The sequence below is a fragment of the Tachyglossus aculeatus genome, chromosome 10 (genome assembly GCF_015852505.1).
Source record: "Tachyglossus aculeatus isolate mTacAcu1 chromosome 10, mTacAcu1.pri, whole genome shotgun sequence".
In the NCBI taxonomy this organism is placed as follows: Eukaryota; Metazoa; Chordata; class Mammalia; order Monotremata; family Tachyglossidae; genus Tachyglossus; species Tachyglossus aculeatus.
Genome location: NC_052075.1, coordinates 17,311,479 through 17,338,840, shown reverse-complemented (window position 1 = coordinate 17,338,840; position 27,362 = coordinate 17,311,479). Strand labels below are relative to the sequence as shown.

At 46.0% G+C, this 27,362-nt stretch overlaps 1 protein-coding gene across 3 annotated transcripts in view; it reads right to left on the bottom strand.

Annotated features, from left to right (window-relative positions):
- Positions 1–4,121: 4,121 nt before the first annotated feature.
- Positions 4,122–27,362, bottom strand: part of WDR19 (WD repeat domain 19) — a 54,502-nt gene continuing 31,261 nt past the window's right edge. The window contains exons 22-37 of one of the 3 annotated variants that reach the window (XM_038752231.1): positions 24,626–24,772; positions 24,451–24,533; positions 22,692–22,775; positions 20,818–20,964; positions 19,134–19,258; positions 17,268–17,380; positions 16,242–16,310; positions 14,792–14,869; positions 14,324–14,420; positions 12,524–12,648; positions 11,672–11,753; positions 8,780–8,930; positions 7,797–7,920; positions 5,642–5,718; positions 5,124–5,248; positions 4,122–4,207 (exon numbers count right to left, since the gene is read on the bottom strand). In XM_038752231.1, the coding sequence (XP_038608159.1) occupies positions 5,137–5,248; positions 5,642–5,718; positions 7,797–7,920; positions 8,780–8,930; positions 11,672–11,753; positions 12,524–12,648; positions 14,324–14,420; positions 14,792–14,869; positions 16,242–16,310; positions 17,268–17,380; positions 19,134–19,258; positions 20,818–20,964; positions 22,692–22,775; positions 24,451–24,533; positions 24,626–24,772 (1,614 nt within the window). In that variant the 3' untranslated portion in view covers positions 4,122–4,207; positions 5,124–5,136. Of the gene's footprint in view, positions 4,208–4,423; positions 4,655–5,123; positions 5,249–5,641; positions 5,719–6,951; positions 6,974–7,796; positions 7,921–8,779; positions 8,931–11,671; positions 11,754–12,523; positions 12,649–14,323; positions 14,421–14,791; positions 14,870–16,241; positions 16,311–17,267; positions 17,381–19,133; positions 19,259–20,817; positions 20,965–22,691; positions 22,776–24,450; positions 24,534–24,625; positions 24,773–27,362 lie in introns of those variants that run through there. The other 2 variants (XM_038752232.1, XM_038752233.1) reach the window with 2 other exon arrangements.

Genomic DNA, 27,362 nt, shown 5'->3' with positions numbered 1-27,362 from the left:
GCAGGGATAGATATAATCAGGTAAGACAGAGTCCCTACGGAGGAGGGAGAGCAGGTACTCAAATCCCCCTCACCCCCTCACCCCCCACACCATTTTCCATACCAGGAAAGTCAAGGGACCAAAGGCCTACAGCAGGCAAGTGGCGGAGCCAGGCTTCGACCCCAGCCTTCCAAGCCACGCTGTCTCTTCTCCGCTAAGGTCAGGGTCCAACTGTCACTCTTCCTAAAAGCAACGTGAACACGCTGGCAAAGAGACAAGTGATAGTTTTTTTTTTTTTTACAGATTGTTGAGGGCTGGTCCTCTCCTCTCGTCTCCCCCGTGACCGCTCCTCGGATGAAAGGTGGGTGGGTTCCACAGCCATCTTGACTCAAGACTTTCGAGCGGTGGCCCGTGTTTTCAGGATTCCTAAGCAGTCCGCGGCGCTCACCGGTGGGACACTGAGGATCCCCAGAAGACCCTACCCGACTGTGTTGAGCCTTCAGGGTGCCACCAAGACTGCGAGGGTGAGACTGTCTTCTGTCTGGCTGGGGGCTTTTCCCAGGAGGGCTCCTTCCGTCTGTCTCTCAGGGTTGCCCATCTCGTGCGGGGTTCGGGTTGGCGGGGCGGGGCGGTCTACTTCTCTGTAGTACAATCCACCCCTATTCGAACCTCAGTTTTCAGGACGGGAGCCCAGGCAGAGCATCCCTCCTCTTCCCACAGAGCTTAAAAGCTGGCCTGGGGCTAGGGAGCGTGGGTGAGGCGGGGAGGGAGAGCAGCCAGTTGGCCCGTCCCCCGCCACAACTGCTCACTGGACCGGTTCCCGTTCCCCTCAAAAGCATTCCTACATGAAGATTTCAGGAAGGAGGGTTCCTGCTTCATGAACTGTGCTACAGGGGAGACGGTTTTTTGTAGCCTGATAGGGAGTAGCAGTTTGTCTGATAAAGAGGAGGGAGGGGCCCAAGTTGAGGTCATCCCCAAGAGACCGTAACAAGGCGAGGCCGGAGCCGTCACGGCCGACACGACGAGCAGAGCGTAAGACCCCAGCATGGACCCGTTCGGTTCCCAAAAGAGGGATCTGAGGCTGGGGATGCCATGACTGGGGTCCCTAAACTGCCAGGATAATGGGAAGTACACGTACATGTACTCAATGACTAATTGCGACCACTCCGGTTGTAAGTATTTGTGTTGTCCCCACGGACAGAGCCTGGGCAGGGAACAGGTCATTTCTTTCTTTTGTCCTTCCCTAATGACTGGGGTCCCTAAGCTGCCAGGATAATGAGCTCTGAAAGGGGCCTGGATCGGCCTTATGTTCATGTTCTGGATGGAGAAGGGGCAGGGACATCCAGATTGGAGCCCTGGAGTCCCAAGATTCACTGGTCCCCCCCCCCCCAGGTAATGACCACCTATTCAAGTGGTCTGGATTTCTGTTCCTACTTTGCTGTTTGTGCTCTGGAGGCCAAAGCAGGACAGTGTAGTAAAACTTTTTTTAAATCTAATGGGCAGAACAGCAAAAGTGGTAAAGAGGAGGAAGATGAGGTTGAGGTCATTCCAGAGAGACCGTGTCCAGTCACCACGGTCAACAGAGGCCTAGAGTAAGACCCCAGGACTGACCTGCCCAGTCCCCTGGGCCCCGGGGAGCTGGGGAACCAAATGCCCTCCTCTCTCAGCCCCCAACATGCCTTCTTCCCTCCAGCACCAACCAACAGGGGCTACAGTTTCTGCTGCGGAGGCTGGACGACTGCAGTGACTTCCGGATCGGAGTCCAAGAGCCCCTAAACTCCCAAGCCCCAGGTAATGACCTAAGCCAGTGGTCTGCGTTTTGCCTGCCTGCTTTATCCGTTGCGCTCTGGAAGCCAGACTAGGGCAGGGCCCAAAAGGCAGAAGGCTTTTTTTTCAACCTGATGGCCAGCAGCCATTCAAGTGAAGAGGAGGGATGGGACCACGGTGAGGTCATTCCCGAGAGACCGTGCCCAGTCACCACCGCAGCCATGCCAGCCAATATAACAAGCACAGAGTAGGACCACTGGACTGACCTGTCCAGTTCCCCATGGTGGGGGAGCCAGGGGACCGACTGCCCTGCTCCCTCAATTCCCAACGTGCCCTCTTCCCTCCAGGGACACCCAGCTGGGAGTCCCAAGGCCTCTAAAACTCCCGGCCCTCCCTGTAACGGACCTAAGTGAGCAGTTGGGATTTGCCTGCCTACTTTACTGTTTGTGCCCTGAAGACCAGGCCAGATCAGAGAAATCCACATCACAGTGACGGAACCCATGAACTCAGGGGTTGCCTGGACAATGAGCTGTGAATCTGGATTGTCTTTCCCACATTACCGTTCATGCTCTGAAGGCCAGGCCAGTAATGTGCAATAGGGGCAAAATCATTTTTTTCACGCAACAGAGAGCAGCAGCTCAAGACCTGAAGAGGAGGGAGAGGACCGAGCTGAGGTCACACCCGAGACCCGCTGTCCAACAGCCATCCGGGCTGACGTAAGCATAAAGACAGACCCCCCCATCACTGACCCGATCATTTCCCCACCGGGGAGCCGTGGAACCGAGTGTCCTGCTCCCTCAGTCCCCAAAATGCCCTCTTCCCTCCAGGAAGGAGAGTGGCCAACCAACAATTTGCAGTCTGGAGGCTGGATGACTGCAGTGACATCCCAGTTGTAGTCCTCCAGGTAATAACCTAAGCAAGCGGTCTCGTATCACCTTCCCACTTTACCGTTTGTGGCCTGGAAGCCAGACAAAGGCAGGGGATTACAGGCAGAAGACCTTGGTTTTTTTTTAAGCCGATGGACAGCGGCAGCCCAGGTGGTGATGAGGATGGAGAAGACTGACCTGTCCAGCTCTCCATGGGGGAGCCAGGGAACCATGTGCCCTGCTCCCTCAGTCTCCAACGTGCCCTCTTTCCTTCAGGAACACGGGTACCAATCACCAGGAGCTCCTCTGTGCGCCCTGGAACCTGGAGGGTTGCAGTGGCATCCAGGTGGGAATCCCAGAGCCCCTAAATTCACAAGGCGGGGGTCTGGATTTACCTTCCTACTTCACCATCACGATCTGCAGACCGAGTTAGTGCACTGCGACTCAGGCAGAAGAATTTTTTTTTAACTTGACGGAGAGAAGGAAAAGGACCAAATTGAAGTCATTCTCCAGAAACCACGGCTGTCACCCCGGCCACCACGACAAACTCATGGTATGACTTCGGCGTTGACCCACCCAGTCCCCACGGGGAGAGGGCTACATTCCCCGGGGTTTTCTGCTCTACATCCCTGCCCAGTGCCCCTGGAGTCACTGGTCATCACGGGAAGTTAGCTAAGGCTTGGGGGGCGGGGGGGTGGCCGGGGACCGAAGTATCCTACCCCTCCAGTTCCCAACATGCTTTCTTCCCTCTGGTAACGAGTACCTGGAAGCCGGACCAGGGAAGTGACAACCTGAGCTGAGTCCTCCAGGCATTGATCTCTGCTTCATCTGGAGGCCAGAATAGGGCAGTGACGTCCAGCCCAGAGTCCTGGACCCCTTAAATCCACTGAATTCCTCCCCCCACCCTATGCAAGCGACCTGGATGGGCCAGACCACTGCAGCCACCATGACCACCATAGTGAAAGACCCCCATCTCATTCTGCAGAGGGGGAGCGCTCCCCCAGGCCCCGACCTGCCCCCTTCCCTCCAGTAAGAGGTCTGGGTTTGCCTTGTTACTTCACCACTCTCCCAGAGTCCCCAACTACCTTGCTCCAAAGGGTCACCATCCATAAGCGTCCAGCGGTGCTTCGTAAGCCCATGACGGCATTTCCACCTCATCCACCACCATGGGGAAGCTTCCTTAGGTCCCTCTCATCAGTCCAGGGCCGTCACTGGGCTTTCTGTGGTAATGGGTAGACGTTCTTAGTTGGGTGATGGGCAGCAGATCCTTGGCTCTTCTTAGCCTTTGTCTTCGCCCCCCTGGTCAGACATACTTCATAGCTCAATCTGCAGGCCCGGCCCTGGGTTGCGTTGACCTCTTCACGAGCGGCAAGGGCTTCAATGATCCATTTCTGGATTTACTGCAGGTTGTTTTCCGATGAAGCACCAGTGCTCAATAAATACGACTGATTGGTTGGATGAACCAGTCCTTAGTGTTGTCTTCCCGCTTTACCTACTATTTTAGTAGCTGTCCCGTCTGCATATAGGCCATTGCTCGGCACAGCCGGTTTGTGTGTTTTTGGGATGTTCACTTCTGAGTCCACAGAGGAATTCTCCTGGGCATAATAATAATAATGATACTAGTACGTGTTAAGCACTTACTTTGTGCCCAGTACTGTACTAAGCAGCTGGTGAGATACAAGATAGGTTGGACAGTCTGGGGGTGGGGGAGGCTCACCATTTAAGTATTGAATCCCCATTCTACAGATGAGGAAACTGAGGCACAGAGAAATGAAGTGACTGGCTCAAAGTCACACCGTTGGCAAGGGGCGGAGGTGGGATTAGAACCTAGGTCCTCTGATTCCTAAGCCAGTGCTTCTTAATGGATGAGGGGCAGGGACTGCGGAATATGATGATATCAGAGGCTGTAACGGAAAGAGGATCCAATGCTACTGCTCAACTGATTGATGGGGAAAGACTAATCCTCAGACACCCCCACCTCGCCACTAGCCGCTCACTGAGGCCTGGTCAGTTGCCACAGGCTGTTCAGGTCAACTCTTCACCTGAAAGGAGAGAGGAACAGGTACGGGGGGATGGAAAAGGATCTGTTTCGGTTCAGGTGATGTGAAAACAAAAACGACTAATAACTAGAACCAATCAATACCTGGCAGGGGCCGAATTCTCACCCTGAATCCTAATGTAACGAAGTTACTCTGGGCACACTAACTTGGGCCGGGGGTGGGCGGATATGTCTTTCACCAATTTACTCGAGTTAAGGCTAACGTGAAACCAAATCAACTTGATTACGACAGGCATTTTGAGGGAAGGTCACTGTCTGTTCCCCTGGCCAGCCACGGCACAGCAACGGGTCCCGGATTCCCTTTCTGGAAACACGATCAGCCCCAGAACTGGTGACTGTTGAATTCACCAACCATCCCACCTGCCTAGGCGCTGGGAACCGTGGGTGGTTCGGGGCTGGGAGAAAACAGCTGTGGGCACGGGATCTTTGGACAGGGCAGCTGGGGCCTTTACCTGGAAAAAACACTCACTGCTCCACTTCTTGGGTGAGGTAAGAGGCACAATCTGAGATTTTCTCAAGTTGATCCCTGTTCAGTCTTTCGGAACACATCGGACACGGACTTTCTGTGTCGAGCAGGCTGTTTTGGAAACAAAAAGAGAACAGGTCCAAGCTGAGAACAGAACAATCAATCAATCGTATTTATTGAGCACTTACTGTGTGCAGAGCACTGGACTAAGGGCTTGGGAAGTCCAAGTTGGCAACACATAGAGACGGTCCCTACCCAACAGCGGGCTCACAGTCTAAAAGGGGGAGACAGAGAACAAAACCAAACATACTAACAAAATAAAATAGAATAGATATGTACAAGTAAAATAGAGTAATCAATCAATCATATTTATTGAGCGCTCACTGTGTGCACAGCACTGTACTAAGCGCTTGGGAATACAAGAACAGGGCAGCGGGGGGATGTGCTCTGGGCCCTCGTCACCTCAAACTCAAGCAGAGGGCTTAGAGTGCAGCTTTCACTTACTTTGTGAATTCTGAGTACAGAGCAGGAAAGTCACAGTGCGGACAGACCGTCCAGTCGTCTTTTACCATGTGTCGGCCCTGAAACGGCACATTTGGAAAGACCATTACTCCTCCTGAACATTCACATTGTTTCCACAACTGCAAATGGCCCAGCCAGGAGGTCAAGAAGCATCTGTGCAGATTCCGGCCGCTGCTTAATGACCACCCTGCTCCCGGCCCCGTTTTCCCTCCAGTTACGACTCGAGGCCTTGCTTTCAGGGTAGGAGATTAGGCTATACAGCATGACACCACCAGACCCCATCCACTGAGAACCACGGTCAGACACGTAGTGCCAGGTGTGCCCCGGTTGGCATCATTTTCTATGGAAAAATCCTTTTTGGAAAATTCCGCCTGCCTGGTGGTGCAGAGTTGATGCTACCAGACTGATTAGGGAGGCGGCGTTCAAATCCAAATCTGTTTATTATTTCATCTCCTTTCCCCAGCATATCACAAATCCTCAGGATTTCAAGGGCTCCAAAGAGCCTAAACCAAACGCCAACGATCAGGTGCATTTTTCCCTTCCCATGGGTCTGGGAGCAGTTTACAGTTAGACACTGTCACTGGATCTTAAGAAATAGAACTCTTCCTGAATGCATTCTTTTCCATTTCCCTGAAGAAAAATAATTGTTGACATAATACAATAACAACAATATGTATCAAGCACCGCACTAAGCGCTGGCATAGACACAAGATAATCTGGTCCCACATGGGGCTCGTATTTTAAGTAGAAGGGGAACCAGGTATCGAATCCCCATTTTGAGGATGAGGGAACTGAGGCACAGAGAAGTCAAGTGCCCTGCCTTAGGTCACCCAGCAGGCACATGGTGGAGCCGGGATCAGAACCCAGGTCCTCTCACTCTCAAGCCTGTGCTCTTTCCACTAGACCACATTACTTCTATAACCTAGCAATTTCAAATTAATTTCAATTAAGGGTATAATAAATAGATGAGGACTAGGACAATGAACTAGAACTAGAGAGATGCTAATGGCATCTGTTACACTCAAGAAGGCTCACAGTAGAGGGAGGGAACCATCTGCTCACACAGTAAATGCAACTTCAGTGGTCCCCAGAAAACCAGGAAAAAAGGGGATAAATAATAATAATACTACTAATAATAATCGTGGCATTTGTTAAGTGCTTACTATGTGCCAGGCACTGAGAAGCAGCGTGGCTCAGTGGAAAGAGCCCGGGCTTTGGAGTCAGAGGTCACGGGCTCAAGTCCCAGCTCCGCCAATTGTCAGCTGTGTGACTTCGGACAAGTCACTTAACTTCTCTGTACCTCAGTTACCTCATCTGTAAAATAGGGATTAAGACTGTGAGCCCCCCTTGGGACAACCTGATCACCTTGTAACCTCCCCAGTGCTTAGAACAGTGCTTTGCACATAGTAAGTGCTTAATAAATGCCATTATTAGTATTATTACAAAGCATTCATGCATTCATTCAATCATATTTATCAAGCACTTACTGTGTGCACAGCACTGTCCTAAGCACTTGGGAAGTACAAATCGGCAACATATAGAGACGGTCCCTACCCAACAACGGGCTCACAGTCTAGAAGGGGGAGACAGACAACAAAACAAGTAGACAGGTGACAAAACACAAGTAGACAGGGGTCAATCCCATCAGAATAAATAGAATTAGAGCTATATACACACCATTAATAAAATCAATAGAGTAATAAATAGGTACAAGCACCGGGGTAGATACAAATACATCGGGTTGGATACAGTCCCTGTCCCACATGGGGCTCAGTCTTCATCCCCATTTTACAGATGCAATAGACACAGAGAAGTCAAGTGACTTGCCCAAGGTCACACAGCAGGCAAGTGGTAGAATGGGATTAGAACCCATGACCTCCCGACTCCCAGGCCGGTGCTCTAGCCACTAGGCCGTAACATTTGCCTGCCGTGTGATCGTAGGCATGTCGTTTAACTCTCTGTACCTCAGTTTCCTCGTCTGTAAAATGGGGATGCAATACCTGCTTCTCCCTCCTACTTAAAAGACTGTGAGCCTCCTGAGGGACAGGGCCTGACCTAATTAACTTCTACCTTCCCCGGGGCTCGGCCCATACCAAGCCCTCAACAGAGAGCACCATTTTGACGATGAGACACCCACCGTGGCAATGCAGTATGGGAGATTATTCTTGCACCCAGGACAGAGCAGCTCACACTCAGGAAGCGGGAATTCACAGAACGGACACGGGGTGGTTGCCTCTTCGGCCTCTGAGGTGTCAGGTCGCCTGCAGGACAGATCACATACTTCAAGTCAATCAATCGTATTTATTGAGCGCTTACTGTGTGCAGAGCACTGTACTAAGCGCTTGGGAAGTACAAGTTGGCAATATATAGGGACAGTCCCTACCGACAGTCTACTTCAAAATGATGAATGACTAAACTGATGAATTGTACTCTCCCAAGTGCTTAGTACAGTGCTCTGCACATATTAAGCTCAATAACTAATTTCCTCCCTTACTGCCATCTTCAAGCTCTACATTACCTCCTTCCCTTCTCCCTGCACTGAACCCTCTCCATCTCCTGCTCCATCTCCCGGATGCCATTTCCGTCTTACCACCTGGAAAGGGGTGTCTACACCTGCTGCTGCTGCTGCCACCATCTGCCTCCTGAACCCACTGCCGTCTGCTCTCCTCCAGCTTCGTTTTCCCGAAAGCAGACTCTGTCTTTCTCTCGGACTAGCCCGAAGGGCTGCGTTCTGGCTAGTCCTCTCGGATCTCTCGGCTGCCGAAAGGCACAGATGACGCCGCCCTTTACCAAGGAAGGCCACCCGACCTCAATTTTTCTGAGACCGTACACACTTGGTTCTTCTCCCACCCCTCTGACCGCGCCGCGGCCTCCTTCCTTGGCTCTCCTTCCACCTTTCATTTCCTAACGGTGGGTTATCCCCCAGGGCTCTGCTCTCCAGCTCCTACTCTCTCGGGGGGGCTCGTCATCCAACAAGGAATCAGGAAAAACCAAGGAGGGGTTCCACTGCATTCCGCTGGACCCCAACCATGAATCAAGCGGGCTCTTCAAACCGTTTCCTGAACAAAGTGGGAAACACTTTCTCCCCCCACCGCCCCCGGGTCCTGCCGGCCGCCTGACCTGACCATGGCTTCGATCTTCTTGCGGTATTTGAGATCGATCCGGCTGCGGTACTCGGGCCGCATGAGCATTGCCGCGAAGCTGAAGGCCGAGCTCCGCAGGCCCGCCCGGTGGCACTCGATCACGGTGGACGTCAGGATGGGCACGATGTCTGCGATCCAAAGGGAACAGCGGTGACTCCTCTGTCATTAAGGTATATTTACAAGGAACACGGCAGGGGGGCAGCTCTGTCATTATTATTGTTAATTGTATTTATTGAGCACTTATTAGGGCTGGATTTCCAACCAGTGAGGACCCGGCTGGGGCTCTGAGGTTGTACATACCCATAGATCGCCTTGGGCCCACACCACAACAACTACACTTATTCACCTCTGAAACCATCATCATCATCATCATCATCAATCATATTTATTGAGCGCGTACTGTGGGCAGAGCACTGTACTAAGCGCTTGGGAAGTACAAGTTGGTAACCTATAGAGACAGTCCCTACCCAGCAGTGGGCTCACAGTCTAAAAGGCGGAGACAGAGAACAAAACCAAACATACTAACAAAATAAAATAAATAGAATAGATATGTACAAGTAAAATACATAAATAGAGTAATAAATATGTACAAACATATATACATATATACAGGTGCTGTGGGGAAGGGAAGGAGGTGAGATGGCAGGGATGGAGAGGGGGACGAGGGGGAGAGGAAGGAAAGGGCTCCTTAGAGGAACGTCTTAAACTGCTTGTGCTCAATCATTTTTTTTGTTAATGGTACTTGAAAAGCGCTTACTATGTGACAAGCACTTTTCTAAGCGCTGGGGTAGGTACTAGGTAATCAGATTGTCCCACATGGGGCTCACAGTCTTCATCCCTTCTAGACTGTGAGCCCACTGTTGGGTAGGGACCGTCTCTATACGTTGCCAACTTGTACTTCCCAAGCGCTCTGCACACAGTAAGCGCTCAATAAATACGACTGAATGAATGAATGCATCCCCATTTTATAGATGAGGTCACTGAGGCACAGAGATGTTAAGTGCCTTGCCCGAAGCCACACGGCTGACAAGTGGCGGAGGCAGGACTGGAACCCACAACCCGACTCCCAAGCCCGGGCTCTGTCCACTGAGGCACCGATGACAATGCCATTTACCAAGAAAGGCCACAATGGGCTATCGTTCAGTAACAGTTGTTGAGCTGTTGAGCACCTGTGTGCCGAGTGCTTGGAAGAGAAGCAGCGTGCCCTAATGGATTGGACATGGGCCCAGGAGTCAGAAGGACCTGGGTTCCAGTCCCAGCTCTACCGGTTGTCTGCTGCGTGACCTTGGGAAAGTCACTTCACTTCTCTGGGCCTCATCTGTAAAAAGGGGATTAAGACCGTGAGCCCCATGTGGGACAGGGACTGCGCCAATCGGATTACCTTGTATCTATGACTTAGTATAAAATTTAAATATCACTTAAATTTTTTTAAAAAAGGAGAGCGCATAACAATTAGACACAAACCCTGCCTTCAAGAAGCTTACTGTTTAGAGGCAAAGATACACACAAGCACATTTCAGATAAGGGGAGAAATGGAGACACAGACCTAAATGCTACAGGGGGTCATTTATTAAGTGCTTATGGGACTTGGGAGGGCTAAAGAAGCCAATGGTGGATATACGGTGTGGAGATGAGAGAGGAGTGGAGTGGAGATGAGATGGCCTCCTTGGAAGAGCTGTGCTCTCAGAAGGGCTTTGAAGATGGGGAGAGCGGCGGTCTGCCAAAATGGGAAGAGGGAGGGAGTTCCAGATAGATGGAAGGATATCAAGAGGTGAGAGTGAGGCCCAGGAACCGAGCCTGTGAGCTGGGGCAGAGTACGAGAAGAGAGAGGTAAGTAGGAGCAGAGCCGATGGTCAGTGTGGTTTTGGCTTTGGGCGGAGAACAGTGGGCAGTCACTGGAAGTTTCTGAGGAGTAGTGAGATGGGTGCACAACAAAGCTCTAGAAAAATGATCTGGGCAGCAGAGCGAAGAATGGACCGGAGAGGGGAGAGTCTGGAGGCGGAAACATCATTGTTAGGGGAATGCTAAGGAAAAATGGCACTAATCCATGCTCCTTACCATTCTTTTCCTGCTTGCTGCAAGACCCCGGTATCAATCAATGATATTTACTGAACACTTAATGTAGATCCTTACCATTCTCTTCCTGCTGCTGCAAGACCCCGTTATCAATCAGTGGTATTTACTGAACACTTACTTTATGTAGATCACTGTACTAAGTGCTTGGGAGAATACACTATAACAGAGTTGGTAAAGACATTCCCAATACCCCTCTAAGGAGAAACCTAGATTATCCCTATCTATGCAGGTTATCCATGTCAGATCATGGAAGATGGGAGAAAGCCTCTTCCCTAGGTTGTAACTGGCTCAGCCCTCACTATGTTATCTGACATGATAATCATCAATTGTAGTATTTGTTAAGCACTTCCTATGTACTAAGCACAGGGCTAGATATAAGTTAATCAGGTCAGACACAGTCCCCGCCCCACAAAGGGATCACAGTCTAAGTGGAATCCACGTCTGAGGCGAAATGGCATTTCTAGCCAAAAATGATGATGATGATGATAATAATAATTGTTAAGCACTTACTATGTGCCAAGTGGTGTACTAAGCTCAAGGGTAGATACAAGAGAAGATAATCAGGCCTCACATACAATCTTGGCATATTTATGTTTCAAAGATTTTACTACTGTGCAACTTAAAAAAAGGGCTTATATTCAATATTCAAAATTATTCAAAAGACTGAAGGACAGTTGAAAAACATTTTGTTGTTCATGAAACCAGCTGAAGCTACCGTGAACTGCAATGCCCCACATGTTCATCGGATTGGGGGTGCAGGGCTTTGGGCCATTTTATAGAAAACGGTACTTACGGGAGGGGAATTTGCTAATGTTGTTGGCCACACGAGTCAGCATGCGGGCTCCCTTCATGTGATCCCCACGTTTCACGTGAATCTGAAATAAATGATGGATTTGCTGAGCATCTGATTATCACCGCGATAAGATCGTTCACTCCTCAGCATTTAAGGTCAACTGGGTGCCAACCGGCTGCAGAACAATCTACCAAGTAAGTGGGAGTATATGATAATTTTAGAAGACACAGTCCTTGCCTTGGCGGAATTTACAGTCTAATAGCAGGTGGACACAAGTTATATGCACAAGATGGGAGGAACAGGTCATTTGTCTCAGCAAAGGTGGCAAAATCAGGAATACGTTCACAGATTTGATAGCGGGGGAGAGGTTGAGGAAGAGTAGGATTAAGTAGAGTTTGTTAGATTCAGCAAGGAAGATGGTCACTGTTGACCGCGGAGCCAGCAGTCTCGGCGGAGTGGAGGAAACCAAATGGAGGCTGGGGGGGAGTACAACCCATTCAAGCAATTTGGACAGGAATTGGAGGAGGAAAATTGAGTGACAGATGGAGGGTGCAGTGAGATGACGAGTTTTTTTTGTTTCTTTAATTCTTTTTATGTTTTATGTTTATTCTTTTTGAATGCGAATGGCAAGCCCACAGATATAGCACCTTCACACAGACACCACCTCCTAGAAGGATTTACAAGGCCGGAGGGGCAGAGGGAAAGGGATGAGGGAATAAATACAATACAGGTGAGAGGAGACAAAGGAGAAGGACAGAGAAAAGAAAGGCCTGGAGGTCTGGAAACCTCTGGGGTGGAGGGCAGGCGGGGAGGGTTTTATAGGACGGTAGCCACTTATTTCCGCTCTATTACCTTCACCAATATGTAGCTGTGCAGAATCATAAGGTTCGTGGCCATCTCCGAGGGAATCGTGATCTTCCGGGTTCTCAGTTCTGTGTACATGCTGAAGAGGACGTCGTGGGCATTTCGATAGTTTCCTTCAAAAAAAGGGGAGAGGCCGTTACGAACTGAATTCACACAGCAGAAAACCGAGGTGCACTTTACAGTGCAGTGGACTTCTGCACTGCTAAGGACTGCTTAGTCTAAACAAATCTAAGCGCTTAGTACAGCGCTCTGCACATAGTAAGCGCTCAATAAATATGATTGAATGAATGTAAACTAGCAGAGAAGCACCTTACCGCTATTTTTCAAAATTAATCAATGCTATCTATGGAGCGCCAACTGAGTATACAGGTAATTGTTGGGACAGGAGCATTTTGGATTTTTTTTTCCCTTAAGAATCTGTAAGCTGCTTTGCTCCCTGTTTTTGGCAATTGATAAAAGATGGACTCGTAGTAGCCAGGGAACTTGTCTGCTAATTCTGTTGTGCTGTACTCTCCCAGGAGCTTAGCACAGTGCTCTGCACATAGTAAGCACTCAATAAATACCACTGATTGACTGACTGCAGAGCACAGTACTCAAGTAGCGCTTGGGTGAGGACAATGCAATAAAGTCGGTGGATATGTTCCCTGCTCACAACAAGCTCCTTAAGACTGAACGATCTTGTGATTAGCTTCCGGCAGGATGCTGATGATGATGGCATTTGTTAAGCGCTTACTATGTGCAAAGCACTGTTCTAAGCGCTGGGGGGGAATACAAGGTGATCAAGTTGTCCCACGTGGGGCTCACAGTCTTAATCCCCATTTTACAGATGAGGTAACTGAGGCTCAGAGAAGTTAAGTGACTTGCCCAAGGTCACACAGCAGACGTGGATAACTGAACTCCCCTGGGAGGCCCTACCTGTTTCTGCTGGGGCAGCCTCCCCTCCCACAGCAGTAACCAAACCTTGATTTTTTTTAGAATGACAATAAATGAAAAGTGCACTGGGTTGAATGAAAGAGGTGTTCAGAAACACCCCTGGTCCCCATCAAATGTTAGTTTGCATCCATTAAACCAAAGATATCCAGCTAGTGATCGAGTTTGTTCCGCTGTCTGATATAGGTTTATACCCATAATGAGATTTTGGAAAATTTACAATAGGAAAATATGTGGGTGGCAATGCAAAAGAAAAAAAAGGCATCCCCACAAAAGCAAAAATATAACAGCAACAACAACAAAAAAACCATGTTTTTTCTAGATAGAATTCCCATGAACTGGCTGCAAATCTATTACAGAAATGATTCCCTTATCATCATCAATCGGATTTATTGAGCGCTTACTGTGTGCAGAGCACTGTACTAAGCGCTTGGGAAGTACAAGTTGGCAACATATGAAGTCCCTACCCAACAGTGGGCTTATCCACTGGATATTCCCTTATCCACAGCACAGTTTGGGAAAAGAACCAGGTGTCTAATAAAGATGCAAATGAAAAATGCAGATTATTTGAAACACAGTCAACACTGTATAGCGCAGCCAAGTTCCTTCCAAAAAAGAATTTAATAAAGAATGGAAAGTGCTTGGGAAGGCATTGAAAAAAATCAAAATAAAGCCTCTTGGCATTGGTAAAAATTCAGAATAGAACAAAATTATAAAATGAAACAGAAAAATGGATTTTTTTCCATGACAATGCTGGCGGTAATCTGGTACTCAGCAGCTAGTGATGGACTATGAACATGGACAATGAAAAGGATGTTACGGAGGGGAGAAGGGGGAGAAGGAGAGAGGGTGACCCACCTGCAGACTGCTCCTCCCTGGCAATGATTATGGCGGTGCGTGCAGCCTCTCGGTATTGTTTCAGGGCCATGTACAAACGGAACAGATACTTGGCATCCTTAATTAAAGTCACACAACAAATGACCATTAGAAGGGAATAGAGCTCACGATCACCATTTGGGGTCTTTTCAGCCCTGACTGGAAACTCAGTTTTGGTCAGAGACCGCGGATCTGCGAGTTTAGAAGTCCGGCTCTGAAATGGGGGCGATGGTACCCGTGCGGTTGGGGTGCCTATGATGCTATTTGATGGAGTAAAACCAGCCTTCCAAACAAAATGGGCCCAGAGGGGACACAGGGCTTCCCACCAGCATTAGACATCACGTGTTTACAAAAGGTGTGACAGAAAAGTTCTCTCTCAAAAGGGTCATTTGTTAATGAGGCTCACGACTTGGAGCCCATAAGCCTTAATGAAGTCAAGACCGTTATTACCTTGGGCATGCCGTCACTCTCTCCCATGAGATGGTCTATCAGCTGACTGGTCAGAGACTCATCTTTTGCCTGCCCAACCTATTTATAAAAAATTAAGACATTACCAACCTCTCCTAAAATACACGACATGAAAAATGTATAATAAAACTGTTTCTACTAATAGTGTGCTTTACACTTTATATTCACTTCCATGATTTTTTAAAAGTTTGGTTCAAGATAATTGACCACCCCTTCATGACCCAGCCACCGATACTGAAATGAGAGTTTTACTCCGCATATAAGCTTGGAAAGCGACCCGTGATATTGCTGAGGAAAGATCCAATTACTGATGAATTATCGATCTATCAAATCACGTGGGTGCAGGCTGTCCCATGGGGGATGGGATGTGAAGGGAATGTGTGGATGGAATGGCCTTGACATATAAGAAGAGAAAAAGATGAGAAAGACTGGAAACTGGAAACACACACCCAGAAAATCCCTATTAATGCCCGGGGAAGCCCTGACAGGGCAGTCCACAGTCCAGGGAGGGGTCCAGTGAGCCCCACAAAATCATTTCCACCAAGAGCTGGGAGTTTTCGGGAAGCAGCTGGCCCTTCTGCTCAGGATTCTGGCCCTGGATGGAAGCCTAGGATTATTTGTGGTCTCTAAGGGCATAATAAGAAGCAACAAGGTGAGACTACCTGGGGCTCATCAGGCCCCGATCTGTGGGTGAATACATGGTGAAAAGGTGCATCTTCGTATGACAAACGACCTAATGGGGATAAAAGCAGGGAGTTCAGGGAAGCAGCTCAGTGGCTCAGTGGAAATAGCACCGGTTTGGGAGTCAGAGATCATGGGTTCTAACCCCAGCTCTGCCACTTGTCAGCAGTGTGACTTTGGGCAAGACACTTCACTTTTCTGTGCCTCAGTTCCCTCATCTGTAAAATGACTGTAAGCCCCACGTGGGACAACCTGATTACCTTGTATCCGCCCTCCCCAGCGCTTAGAACAGTGTTCGGCACATAGTAAGCGCTTAGCAAATGTCATCATTACTATTATTATTCTTATGTGGGCCTGGGAATTTTGTTGTTCTGGAGCTAATGGGGGGGCTTGTTGAACTGACTGCCATTTTAGGGGGCGTGCAGGAGAGATGCTGCCAGAACAGAGCGCTTGTGGCTCTCTTGCTCTGACCCAGGGGTGCCCGTCTGAGAGACGGCGCTGTCATTAAGCCTGACATCTCTAACCCCGAGGCTCACCTGGTAGCAAACAGACCTTACTGAACCTATTGCCTAATAAACTGGAGCACTGGGGAACTGCTCTTCGAAAATGTGCCTCACCTTAGTGGTGCGGGTCTTGCCAAGAGAGTCAGCAGTCACACCCTATTCAATCCTTTGGGCAGATAATCTAACCACCCCGGATTAAGCAGGGACATGCACAAATGAGTTTACACCCTTACTTGAAAGTTTCTTACCGTTTCAATGGCCATTTCTATTGCTACGTTATCTTCCGAAGCAGGGCATTTCAAGAAGTGTTTAAGGGCCTGAAACACAAAGAATTCGTGGCTCAATGGCACTGCACAGGAACACGGGAAATTTCACTCAATTATAAACTGAATTTCTACAGGAAGAGTGAGCCTGCAGTTTGATTCGTTTATTCTCTCTTCAGAATAAAAGCTCTTACGTTGTCACAGGCACCTGCAGCATTTACAAACGTACTGATTTGCATAATCTACAAATTAAGCCCTTATTTATTTACTCATACACCTCTCATTCCCTTCTTAAACCAAGTTGACTGATTCTCTTCTGGACTGTTAAATCATTAGCTCTGTGATGGCAGGGATCATATCTTCACTTCTACACACTCCCAGCTGCTTAGAACAGTTCCCCCCTCCGCTCCCAGCCCCTGGCACTCAAATGCCATTTACTGACTGATTGCTTTTGTTTTTAAAAGCTCATCTGAAACTAGGGAGTTACTGGGATGCTGTTGCTGAATCTGTCTTCATGGTTCTTGGAGGTAATAAGAGTTAACAAAATAGTTGAGGAGCCTGGAGAATCCAGTTAGCCCTTTGAGGAGTTCAGTTTGGGATAGAAATATTTTTCTTTGGATTTCATGGGGCAAGGATCAGGTAACCTGCAAAAGAACATTTAAATCCTTGCATTTAGCTTCTCTCAGGGTCATTCCAATGAACAATCTGATTAATACTTTTTTCTCCATACTGCTTGAGAAGCCATAGGGCCTAATGGAAAGAGCACAGCCTGGGAGTCAGAGGAGCTGGGTACTAATCTCAGCTTCCCCACTTACCCGCTGTGTGATCTCAGGCAAGTCACTTGACTCTTCAGTGCCTCAGTTTCCTCATTTGTAAAATGGGGATTAAATACATATTCTCCGCCTCCCTACTTAGACTGTGGGCCCCACAGAGGACAGGAACTGTGTCTGACTTGATTATCCTGTATCTACCCCATGCTTAACACATATCTCAATTATTATTACCACTAACCCGTGAATATTGACCACACAAGAAGAAGAATTTGCCAGCCTGAAAATGCTTCTTTTCTCCTTCAAAATATAAGGCAATACTCTGGTAGTCTTCATTGGTAGCACCTTCAGAACCTAGAAAACCATTTACAAAAACAAACTTACTTAGGTGGACATTTAGGAAAATGTTTTAAGACTACAAAAGACAAACATATAAAGCATCTGAAACCAAATAGAATATTTTTCTCGGCAGGACTGAATCCTTTAGGCTCTGGGGTCTCCTGCCTGATCCTCAGGCTGGCCTCCCTTCTCCTACCCAAATCTGGCAGGAGACACTACTTCCTCGACCTCTAAAATGCACTCTGTAGCCAAGGACTGTGGGGCCAGCAATAGTTAAGTACCTGAAGCCTGCCCCCTCCAAGCACTGTTTAACTTGCTTATACCAAGTGGTATTTTTGATGGCTGAATTTTAACCTTTTTTCCCCCTCTGTTTGAATAGTACTTTTATTGCCCAGTGTGTTTATCCTCTTCTATCGACTGAAAACCTCTCATGGACCAGGGCTGGATTAATGCAGGGGCTGTACAATCCCAGGCTCCAGACTAAGGAGTGAGGGAAACTGGTGGTGTTCTCCACAAGGAGGAATTTAATTGGGTGCAGTGTGAGTGATTTACATCAGCCCCCTCCACTGAACTCTTCCAAGTGCTTAGTGCAGTGTTCCACCCCCTAGTAGGTGCTGAATAAATACCACCTTTTCTTTCTGATCAAAACTCCTTTCCCCCAAACATATGCTCTTGCACACAGGCTCTGCTCGGTATCTTTCGTTTGTTTTTCCTTCCATGTGTCACTTCTTGGACATAATTTATCCCTGACTTGCTTTTTTGTTCCTTTACCATAATCTCTTGGTTTCTCTACTTCCTTCTTAGACATCAGCTTTACCACAACATAGCTGGGCCACAAACACTACAAGCTATTTTTCGAATCTTTTTGTTTGTTTTTGAAAGGAATCAGTCAATCAATGGTCTCTATTCAGCCCCTGAGTACGAAGCATTGTGTATTTCGGAAAGTACAGCACAACACCCGTTCCCTGACTTCAGAGAGATTACAATGTAACGGGGAGACAGATAAAAATTATTTACAAAGAGTGGGAGCATGAGGAATAACATTGATATAGTACAAATATCAGGATGAAATAGCCAAATAATCATACAATAAAAATATGCATGCATCCTTAGTATATATATCTGCTAAGGAATAGAATACATAAGTGGAGTGTTACTTATGGATGCTGGCTTGACATGATTAGAGTATTGTAAATCATGAAAGCTTTATCTGGAGTAGAAGTCTGACTTGAAAGATTTGTTGTACCACAAAAGAGTGAACAATTTATTCTCTATCTTATAGGCAGTACCAAACCTAAATGTTTATAAATCTAGAGATAATGCTAATAACCATACCTGCATAAAATTCCCCAGTATTAAATCAGAATGAAAATTCCAACGTGATATACAAGCTATGCCAAAGTTGGTAATGCAGGATTTTTTCAATGTCTTTTAGTACCTTTGCAAAAATCCCAACTATGTTCATTTCAGTGCAAAAAGTGTATTTAAAATGACTTCTAACAGGTGCCATTTAAGATAAAAATAATTTCTACGAATTTAACCACGTCTTTATATTCTGTGGCTAGACACCCCAGAATGTTAAGTATCATCTGGGATAAAAGAATTAAGAGTATTGTATTAGAGTAACTGTGTTCCTGGTAGATATGGAAATGCAGCAGAACTTCTTTAAATCCCTGCCTGATAATTATTAGGCTGTGAGTGTCAAGGGGTTCCAGAGTTATAGATATAAACACTTCTAAACGAAAAAAAGGAAAAGGACCAAACTCACCAATGACATCAGCATAGATCTCCATCTGGTTGTGCTGCTGGGCTAGCGTAAAAGCTTCATTGTTACATTTGGACATGACCAGAAATTGGATGGCAGAACCATAATCACCAAGCTGGCGAAAAAACCTAAAATAAAACCATTTACACCACTATTAGACAAATCTTCCTTAAAATGTATCTGTAATAGGCCTTAGATGGAATTACATTGTTTTATACAGAAGGCTTTTTTTTGTCCTACTTGAACAAAAAAATAAAATGAATAAAAACACACTGCCAAAGATTTTAGGTTTAAAGATTTCAGGTTTCATCTCAGTTCAGAGGGGAAACCAACTCAAAAATAGAATGCGTCTTTCCCCACTCCCTCTAATTTTTGGAAATAGAAAAATAGAAGTGGAGGGCATCTTCTAAGGTTTTGCCTTCCCTCTAAAGGGAGTCAAAGGGTCTCCCCTGCCCCCAGCAGAGACTTTGGGACCCTCTGGTTTACTGCAAGCCCATGCAACTACAAAATAATACGTTGAATGATATTCTTAGTGGTGTCAGGCCAGGTCAATGAATAGGCTTGGGAGAGTTCTTAAATACACCCAAATGAAGGAGGGACTGAGTCCTGAATGACAAAAGATGAGATCAAAGCTAGGAGTCTGGGCTAATTTCAATCTAGCTCTCAGGACCAATTACAAGGAGATAGGATAGAAAAGCATAAGACTTTATTTTCCTCCCTCTTTCACGAGAGCCCTAGGGGATCTGAGCTGCTCTTCAGAGAGGATTAATGGAGGCTGGCAGTGACAGACTTACCCTTCGCAATCACTGGTGTCTAAACACTGCTCACCCCAAATGTCCAGGGGCCAGAAAAGGCACCCTACTCCATTTTCAAGAAGGCGTTCAGTGTGCATGAGATTCTCTCAAACATAATAATAATAGTAATAGTGGTATTTGTTAATCACTTACTATATGCCAAGCACTGTGCTAAACGCTGGGGTAGGACACAAGATCAAGCACAGTCTCTGTCCCAGATGGAGCTCACAGTATAAGGAGGAGGGACGACAGATTTTGAATCCCCATTTTACAGATGAGGAAACGGAGGCACAGAGAAATGAAGCGACAATTTCTCACCATCGGCATCATCGCCTCTGAACTGAAAGTCAAGTCTTAGCTGATGTTAGGTAAGAGGGCAGAGGCAATGATCAGTTTTGGGTTAGGAGGATGCAGAGAGAAGAGGGAAGACGTTGGGAAGGACTTTTAATAGTTCTCTGGCCAATTGAGATTAAGATGGGTACTGGGTATTGTAGTTCTGAATCTGGATAACGCAGCCTTATGGCCTGCACATGGCTCAGGGTCTGCTTAACTTGTACCTCTCCAACCTTCACAATAATAAACATAAAGCAAGACAGTCATCTCAAGATTAGTTCTGTGTTACCTTGGGCAGCCTGTAAGCAGATCTCATTTAACTGAGATTAGGGCCCTTCCTAATGCTATAACTTAAAAGACCAGCTGTGACCATTTGCAGCTTTCTAGAAAAATCCCACCAGAATAGTCTTGCTTCTTTAAATGTATTTTCCAAAGTTTTTCTTAGTTTTCAGTGCCTTCTGTCTTTGGAGGATTATTCTTAATTTAAGCGATCCCAAGGTTTACAAGTTAATAGACCCCCCAGTCTCTAACAGAATTTAACTATGACAGTACTGGGTTACCTGGCTACCATTTTGGCTCCATCAAGAGACTGGGTTTCTCTGACAATAGTAACAGCCTTTTCAGGGTTACCGAGGTGGTCCAGATATATGCGGATGACACTGTCCCACTGCTTTGCATTCTCATAAGCCACAACAGCTTCCTTGTATCTGCAAGACACAATTACCAGAGGTAACACATGCAAGCCTTAGTAACACTAAGAATTACGAATGATGGAGTCCTTCAAATTTAGCATTTGGGCCCATGTTCCCATCTTTTAATTATTATTAATCATCCCCTTGTTTCGCCAGTGAGCCTTGTGGGCCAGGAGCTATGTCTAGATCAGTGAACATGTCTCTTTTCCTAGCAATTAGTGTTTAGTACCGCACAAGGTACGTGCTTTATAACACCACTAATAATTGCGGTATTTGTTATACACCTTTACAGTGCGAAGCACTGTACTAACCACTGTGGTAGATACAAGATAATCTGCTGCGATAAAGCCCCTGTCCCTCATGGGGCTCCCATGCCAAAGGGGAAGGAGACCAGATATTTGGTCGTCATTTGATAGATGAGGAAAGTGAGGTACAGCGAAGTTAAGATCACACAGGAGGTGGGTGGAGGCAAAATTAGAATCCAGATCGCCCAACACCCAAGACCACTCTGCTTCTCCATGCTAATACTGATACTCTGGTTGATTCTTTGACCTCCTCTTGGGAGAAAACTCTTGGTTTAGCTAGAAAGAGGCACTAGCCTTCGGAGTCAGCAAGTCGGCATTTTGACCATGTATTTAGAGGAGTGCAATCTGGAAATCTGCAGTGCTCAGCTGGAAGAGGCTGTCCTCCTCAGTGCACCTGTGCCACCACTGAATAATATCTGTGGTATTTTTCCTCCACCTGAAAAATGTCTTCTGCTTGTTGCTCATGCCGCAGAGCTGAACACCACACTGGGAATAACTACCTGGTACAGTTTAAGTTTGATTTCAGAGCTAACATTGCAGTCCTCAAACCATCAACCAATGGTAGTTATAATAATAAAAATAATGATGGCATTTATTAAGCACTTACTATGCGCAAAGCACTGTTCTAAGCGCTGGGGAGGTAACAAGGTAATCAGGTTGTCCCACTGGGGGCTCACAGTCTTAATCCCCATTTTACAGATGAGGTAACTGGGGCACAGAGAAGTTAAGTGACTTGCCCGAAGTCACACAGCTGACAATTGGCGGAGCCTGGATTTAAACCCATGACCTCTGACTCCAAAGCCCAGGCTCTTTCCACTGAGCCACGCTAATTCTCTTATGAGTTATGAGTGCTTAAGGGGCACACAGCCCTGTACTAAGGGCTTGGGAGAGTAGTACAATTCAACAGGGCTGGTAGACACAATCCCTGCCCAAAATAAGCTTGCATCCTCCATCTACACTCTCCCCCTCAGAGGACTCATTCGCTTCTACAGCTTCAACTACCATCACTATGAGGATAGTGATGTTCTCCCAAATTTACCTCTCTAGAGGTAGACGTGAAAACTGGAAAAGCCTAAAACCTCAGATTGTCTTGGTTTCTTCACCATTAAGTTCCCACCGTGCGCTGACCCCGAAATGCAACAGCTACCCCACCTTAAAAGAAACTGCACAAAAGGCATTCTATCCAGGAAACACTGAAAAACACAATAAAGCATGTAGCTACCTGAGCTCATAATTGATTAGTAATCAGAGTTTGATTACCAGCAAGATGTACGATAGTTGATTCTTCCAAAACTGTTATCTGAGCTGGCCTCTGATCGCTCAAACTCCAGATTTGGGCTCAACCCTTTCAGAAGCACTCCATCTATTTCAGCCTTTCTTTTGAGGATTTATAGAACATGACCTTACACTCGAAAAATGATTCAGGAATACACTCACCTACCATCCGCTTCTTTAGCTTTGGCATACTGCAGGTGAATCTTTGGAGAAGACACTTGAGGGAGAAGCTCACCAACTTTCACCCTAAGAAAAAAGACCACAAAATGCACCATGCCAACTCTCAATTTAGGTTTTATTTCTATGTCTCTATCCAACTGTTAACGGACTTGATGCAATGGTACTTTTAAAAAAATTATGGATCATAACAGTGAGAGGGAAGGAAACTGCTCTCTCGAGAGGTTGCAAAAGACTGGCACCTTTATTCTGATTGTGTTTTTAAAATGGTATTTGTTAAGTACATACTTCGTGGCAGGCACTGTACTAAGTGCTGGGGTAAGTACCAGTGAATCAGGTTGGTGACAGTTCCCGTCCCACCTAGGGCTCACAGTCTTAATCCCATTTTATAGATTAGGTAACTGAGGCCCAGAGAAGTGATGTGACTTGCTTAAGGTCACAGAGCAGACAAGAGGTGAAGCTGGGATTAGAACCCACATCCTCTGGTCTCCAGGCCTGTGTTCTTTCCACTGGATCAGGCTGCTTCTCAATTTACCAAGCTTGGGGAGCTGAATACTTTAAAATGCATCAAGAATCTTCTTTTCCCCCAAGCGATCTCTATGAATATTTCTGATATTCAACAAAACCAAAATGTAGGTCATAGTAAAACAGGATATGAGTTAGAGTACAAGTACATACCGATCTAATACAACGGTTAATTGGGTCATTCCCAGAACCATCAAGATGAATGCACATTCACCTTTCAATTGATATTCCCCTGAAATTCTTCCTCTCGCCAAATAATAAAAATTGTTCCAGGAAATCCACAGAGAGCGCTTACAATTATGCCCAGCTGGATTCTGGGCTTTACGCTTTCATGTCTGGAGTTACTCTCTGTGACTCCAGAAACCAAGTTTTCCACACTTTCGGCTACTGGTGCCCTTCTACGAAGTGCTCTATTTGGGGGGCCCGTCACTTCTTTGTAAGGGCCGTGCCCTGCTCCTCTCCCGCCCAAACTGCTGCTGAAACCCAGGAGAGCTTAACTGATTTTAGGATTCGTCCCGATACATGCCCAATGAGTCATGGAGGGGGCTTGTAACTCAATTCTGGACCTGTGTGGTCAATACTGTTCAGTGATCCCACAGAGTATTCCCCCATGCTTCCATCCTGCTAGAGGAGCAACATGGCCTACTACTGGAAAGGGCACGGTCCTTGGTGTCAGAGGGACCTGGTTCTAATCCTGGCCTTGCCATGTCTGCTGTGTGACCCTGGGTAAGTCACTTCACTCCTCTGGGTCTCAGTTACCTCACCTGTAAAATGGGGATTAAGACTGTGAGCCCCCCGTGGGACAACCTGATCACCTTGTAACCTCCCCAGCGCTTAGAACAGTGTTTTGCACTTAATAAATGCCATTATTATTATTATTATCTGTAAAATGGGGATTAAATCCTACTCCCTCCTACTAGACTGTGCACCCCATGTGGGACAGGGACTGTGTCCAACCTGATTAACTTAACTTGGCATGAAGTAAGCATTTAACAAGTACTAATTTTTTTTTCTTTTATTAAGATCTCTGACAGACTGTCTAGTCACTGGCCAACTTCCAGAAAGGGGAAAGAAGTCCCCAAAGGGGAGGACATTGGAAGAGATGCAGCCAGGAAGTTGGGGGACAGGAGGATTGGGCCAATTAAACTGGGGATCGGCAGTTATAAAACCAAGAACATTTCCCAATGCAGATCTAAAACAAGTTTCAGCACATCCTTACCAGTTCTTACAGCGGATATATACAGATGCTGCTTTGTCGTAATACTTCCCTTTCTCATACAGCTGGGCTGCTTCTGAAAATTGCTATAACAAAAGGTTATTTCAGTATGAATGCTGATCCTCCACAGACCATCCATTGTTCTCTTTGCTTCATTAATTGTGTAATTTAAGAAGACCTTCATATTTTCCAGAATGGCTCCACAGTCCCGCTTGAGCAGTCTGCTGGGGTGTTTAATGGCTTGGTTAACCCCTCGACGGATGTCTCCCATCCGAATGGACATCTGTGCTACTCCGGCTAGGCAGGCTTCATCGTGGTCCTGGTGCTCCAGTGAGAAACAAAAAATGGCAACTCACAACTCAGTTTAATGGTATGAATTCACTCTAGAGAATTATAAAATGTGTCCCTGCCAAACGTGGCTTGATTTTTACTTTATTTGATCTAAGCTCCATTCTAAGAACATTTGAAATTATATTACTCAGATAAGCACCCCTAAGAGGTCATCTCCTCCAGGATGCATTCCCCAACTAATCCCCCCTACTAATCTTCATCAGCCTCCTGCGTGTGTGTGTATGCATGCATGTATATATTTGTAAATGTACGTACACACACACATATGTATATATGTGCATATAATACATATGTAATATATAATTCACACATAATGTTTACTTTTAAAATCTAGTCATTCAATGATTTTATTAAACTTTTTATACCTGATTTTATCATTTGTATTCTTGCCCTCATACTTTAACTATTATATCTTTGGCAGATTTTGCCTGCTTACCTCCCCTTTTTAAACTCCTCAAGGGCATCATTTCTTTTTTAGGTCCCATTACAGTGTTCTGCATCTAAGACGTGGCTCAAACATTGTTAATGGTGACGATGGTGATAATTACGATTAATGACGGACATATCTCTTTCCTGACTAACTCAATGGATAATTTTCAGTAACTCCACCCCCGGTGCCTTATTTATGGCACTCTATTTCACTTTACACAAGTATCAATATCCAAGTCTATAGCCCAGAGGCTACAAAAAAGCAACAGGAGTAGAAACATTTCTTCTGTGGCTTTGCACTTCGAATGACTACTTACCAAATCAATGGTATTTACTGAGTGCTTACTATGTACAGAGCACTGTACTAAGCACTCAGGAGAGTACAACAAAATAGAATTAGCAGACAGGCTCCCTGCCCTTAAGAAGCTTACTTATATGCAGAGTGCTGTATTAAGCACTTCAGAAAGTACAACACAACAGAACTGGTATAGACACACTCCCTTGCCCACAATGAGATATACCAAAAAACTGTTTAGCTAGGTAGTCTGACTGTAAAACTTTTTATTGCTAAGGCTATAAATGTCTTGCACAAATAAGTCTCAAAAATAATGCTGGATGACAGATCATTTTTTCCTTGCTTTTGCTGTCTCTAGCTGAAGAAATCAAAGAGAATGCTTGGATCAAAAATAAATGCAATTTAAGTACAATACCCAGATCATTTTATGAAAAATTTAGCACAACCTGTAATTTGTACTTTCTAAGAAAAGAGCCACAGTAGCACATCAAATTCTTCCTAAATTGAGACTATACTGTCCAAGTCTCATGGAAAAAAAAAACAAAAACACCACCCACAAACAAGAATGTAATGCTAAAGATGAAACAGCAGAGAGCACCCGGGATTTATTTTCAAGTTTGCTTCGGAAACATTAAAACACAGAAAGACTATTAATATAGTTTTTAACCCCAGTGACTATTTTTACCTACAAATTTACGCAAAAAAGATTGCTATAAACAGTTTCTAGAATCAGGTGACTTGTTTGTTTAAAGGCACAAATCTACTGGGCACATTTTACTCTGACAATATGTACTGGCTTATTTATAAAACCAACTTTGATCTTTCTTGGTTAGAGCCTTACATTGTCGATCGCCTCTCAATACATTTGTCACTGCATACACAATCAGTTAAGGCTAACTTGCTAAATTCTAATTATAGGGTACTTGGAACAGAAATAATTCCTTCCCCCAAATGGTTCCCCAAAATCAAGTTTTTTGGATTTTTTTTATGGTAATTGTTAAGCACTTCCTATTTGCCAGGCACTATACTAAGCGCTAGGGTAGCTACAAGACAATCAAATTGGACAAAGTCCAAATCCCACATGGTGCTCACAGTCTTAATCCCCATTTTCCTGATGAGGTAACTGATGAGAAGTTAAGTGACTTGCCCAAGATCACACAACAGACAAGTGGTGGAACAGGAATCAGAGCCCAGATCCTTCTGACGCTCAGGCCCTTGCTCTATTCACTAGGCTACGCTGCTCAATAATGATGATAGTAAGAATATTAATTATTAATATTAAATAATATTAATATTATTTATTAAGCATCTGTTTGGGGCCAAACACCGCACCAAGCCTAGGGGTAGATACAAGAGAATAACTAAAAAACGGGCAGCATGCCCATCCCACGTGAAGCTCACAGTTATTTGACTAGTGAACTGAATTTCAGGCATACATCTTTTAGATTCCCCTACCGCAATATAACTTCCTTTAAAGCATTCAAATTGGGTACTTTAAAGAAGTGCTACTGCACCTGCTATGGAAAAATTTATGAAATGTCACCTCTGAGTCTAACCAATGCTCTACCTGGTCCGGTGTTCTGCTTTCCACGGTGGCAGAGTTTGCATGAAAGAATTGAACTAATTATTGCCCTCCTTGATCAACGATATTTATTGAATGCTTACTGGGTGCAGAACACTGTACTAAGTGCTTGGGAGAGTACACATTGAAAAACTGCACTAAGTGCTTGGGAGAGTATACACTGAAAAACACATACATGTTCTCGGATTGTGGGCACACGCTTACTGTTCTCATGGCTAAGAATGCACCTTCTAGCATCTCCAGCCTTTCCCACTCTCT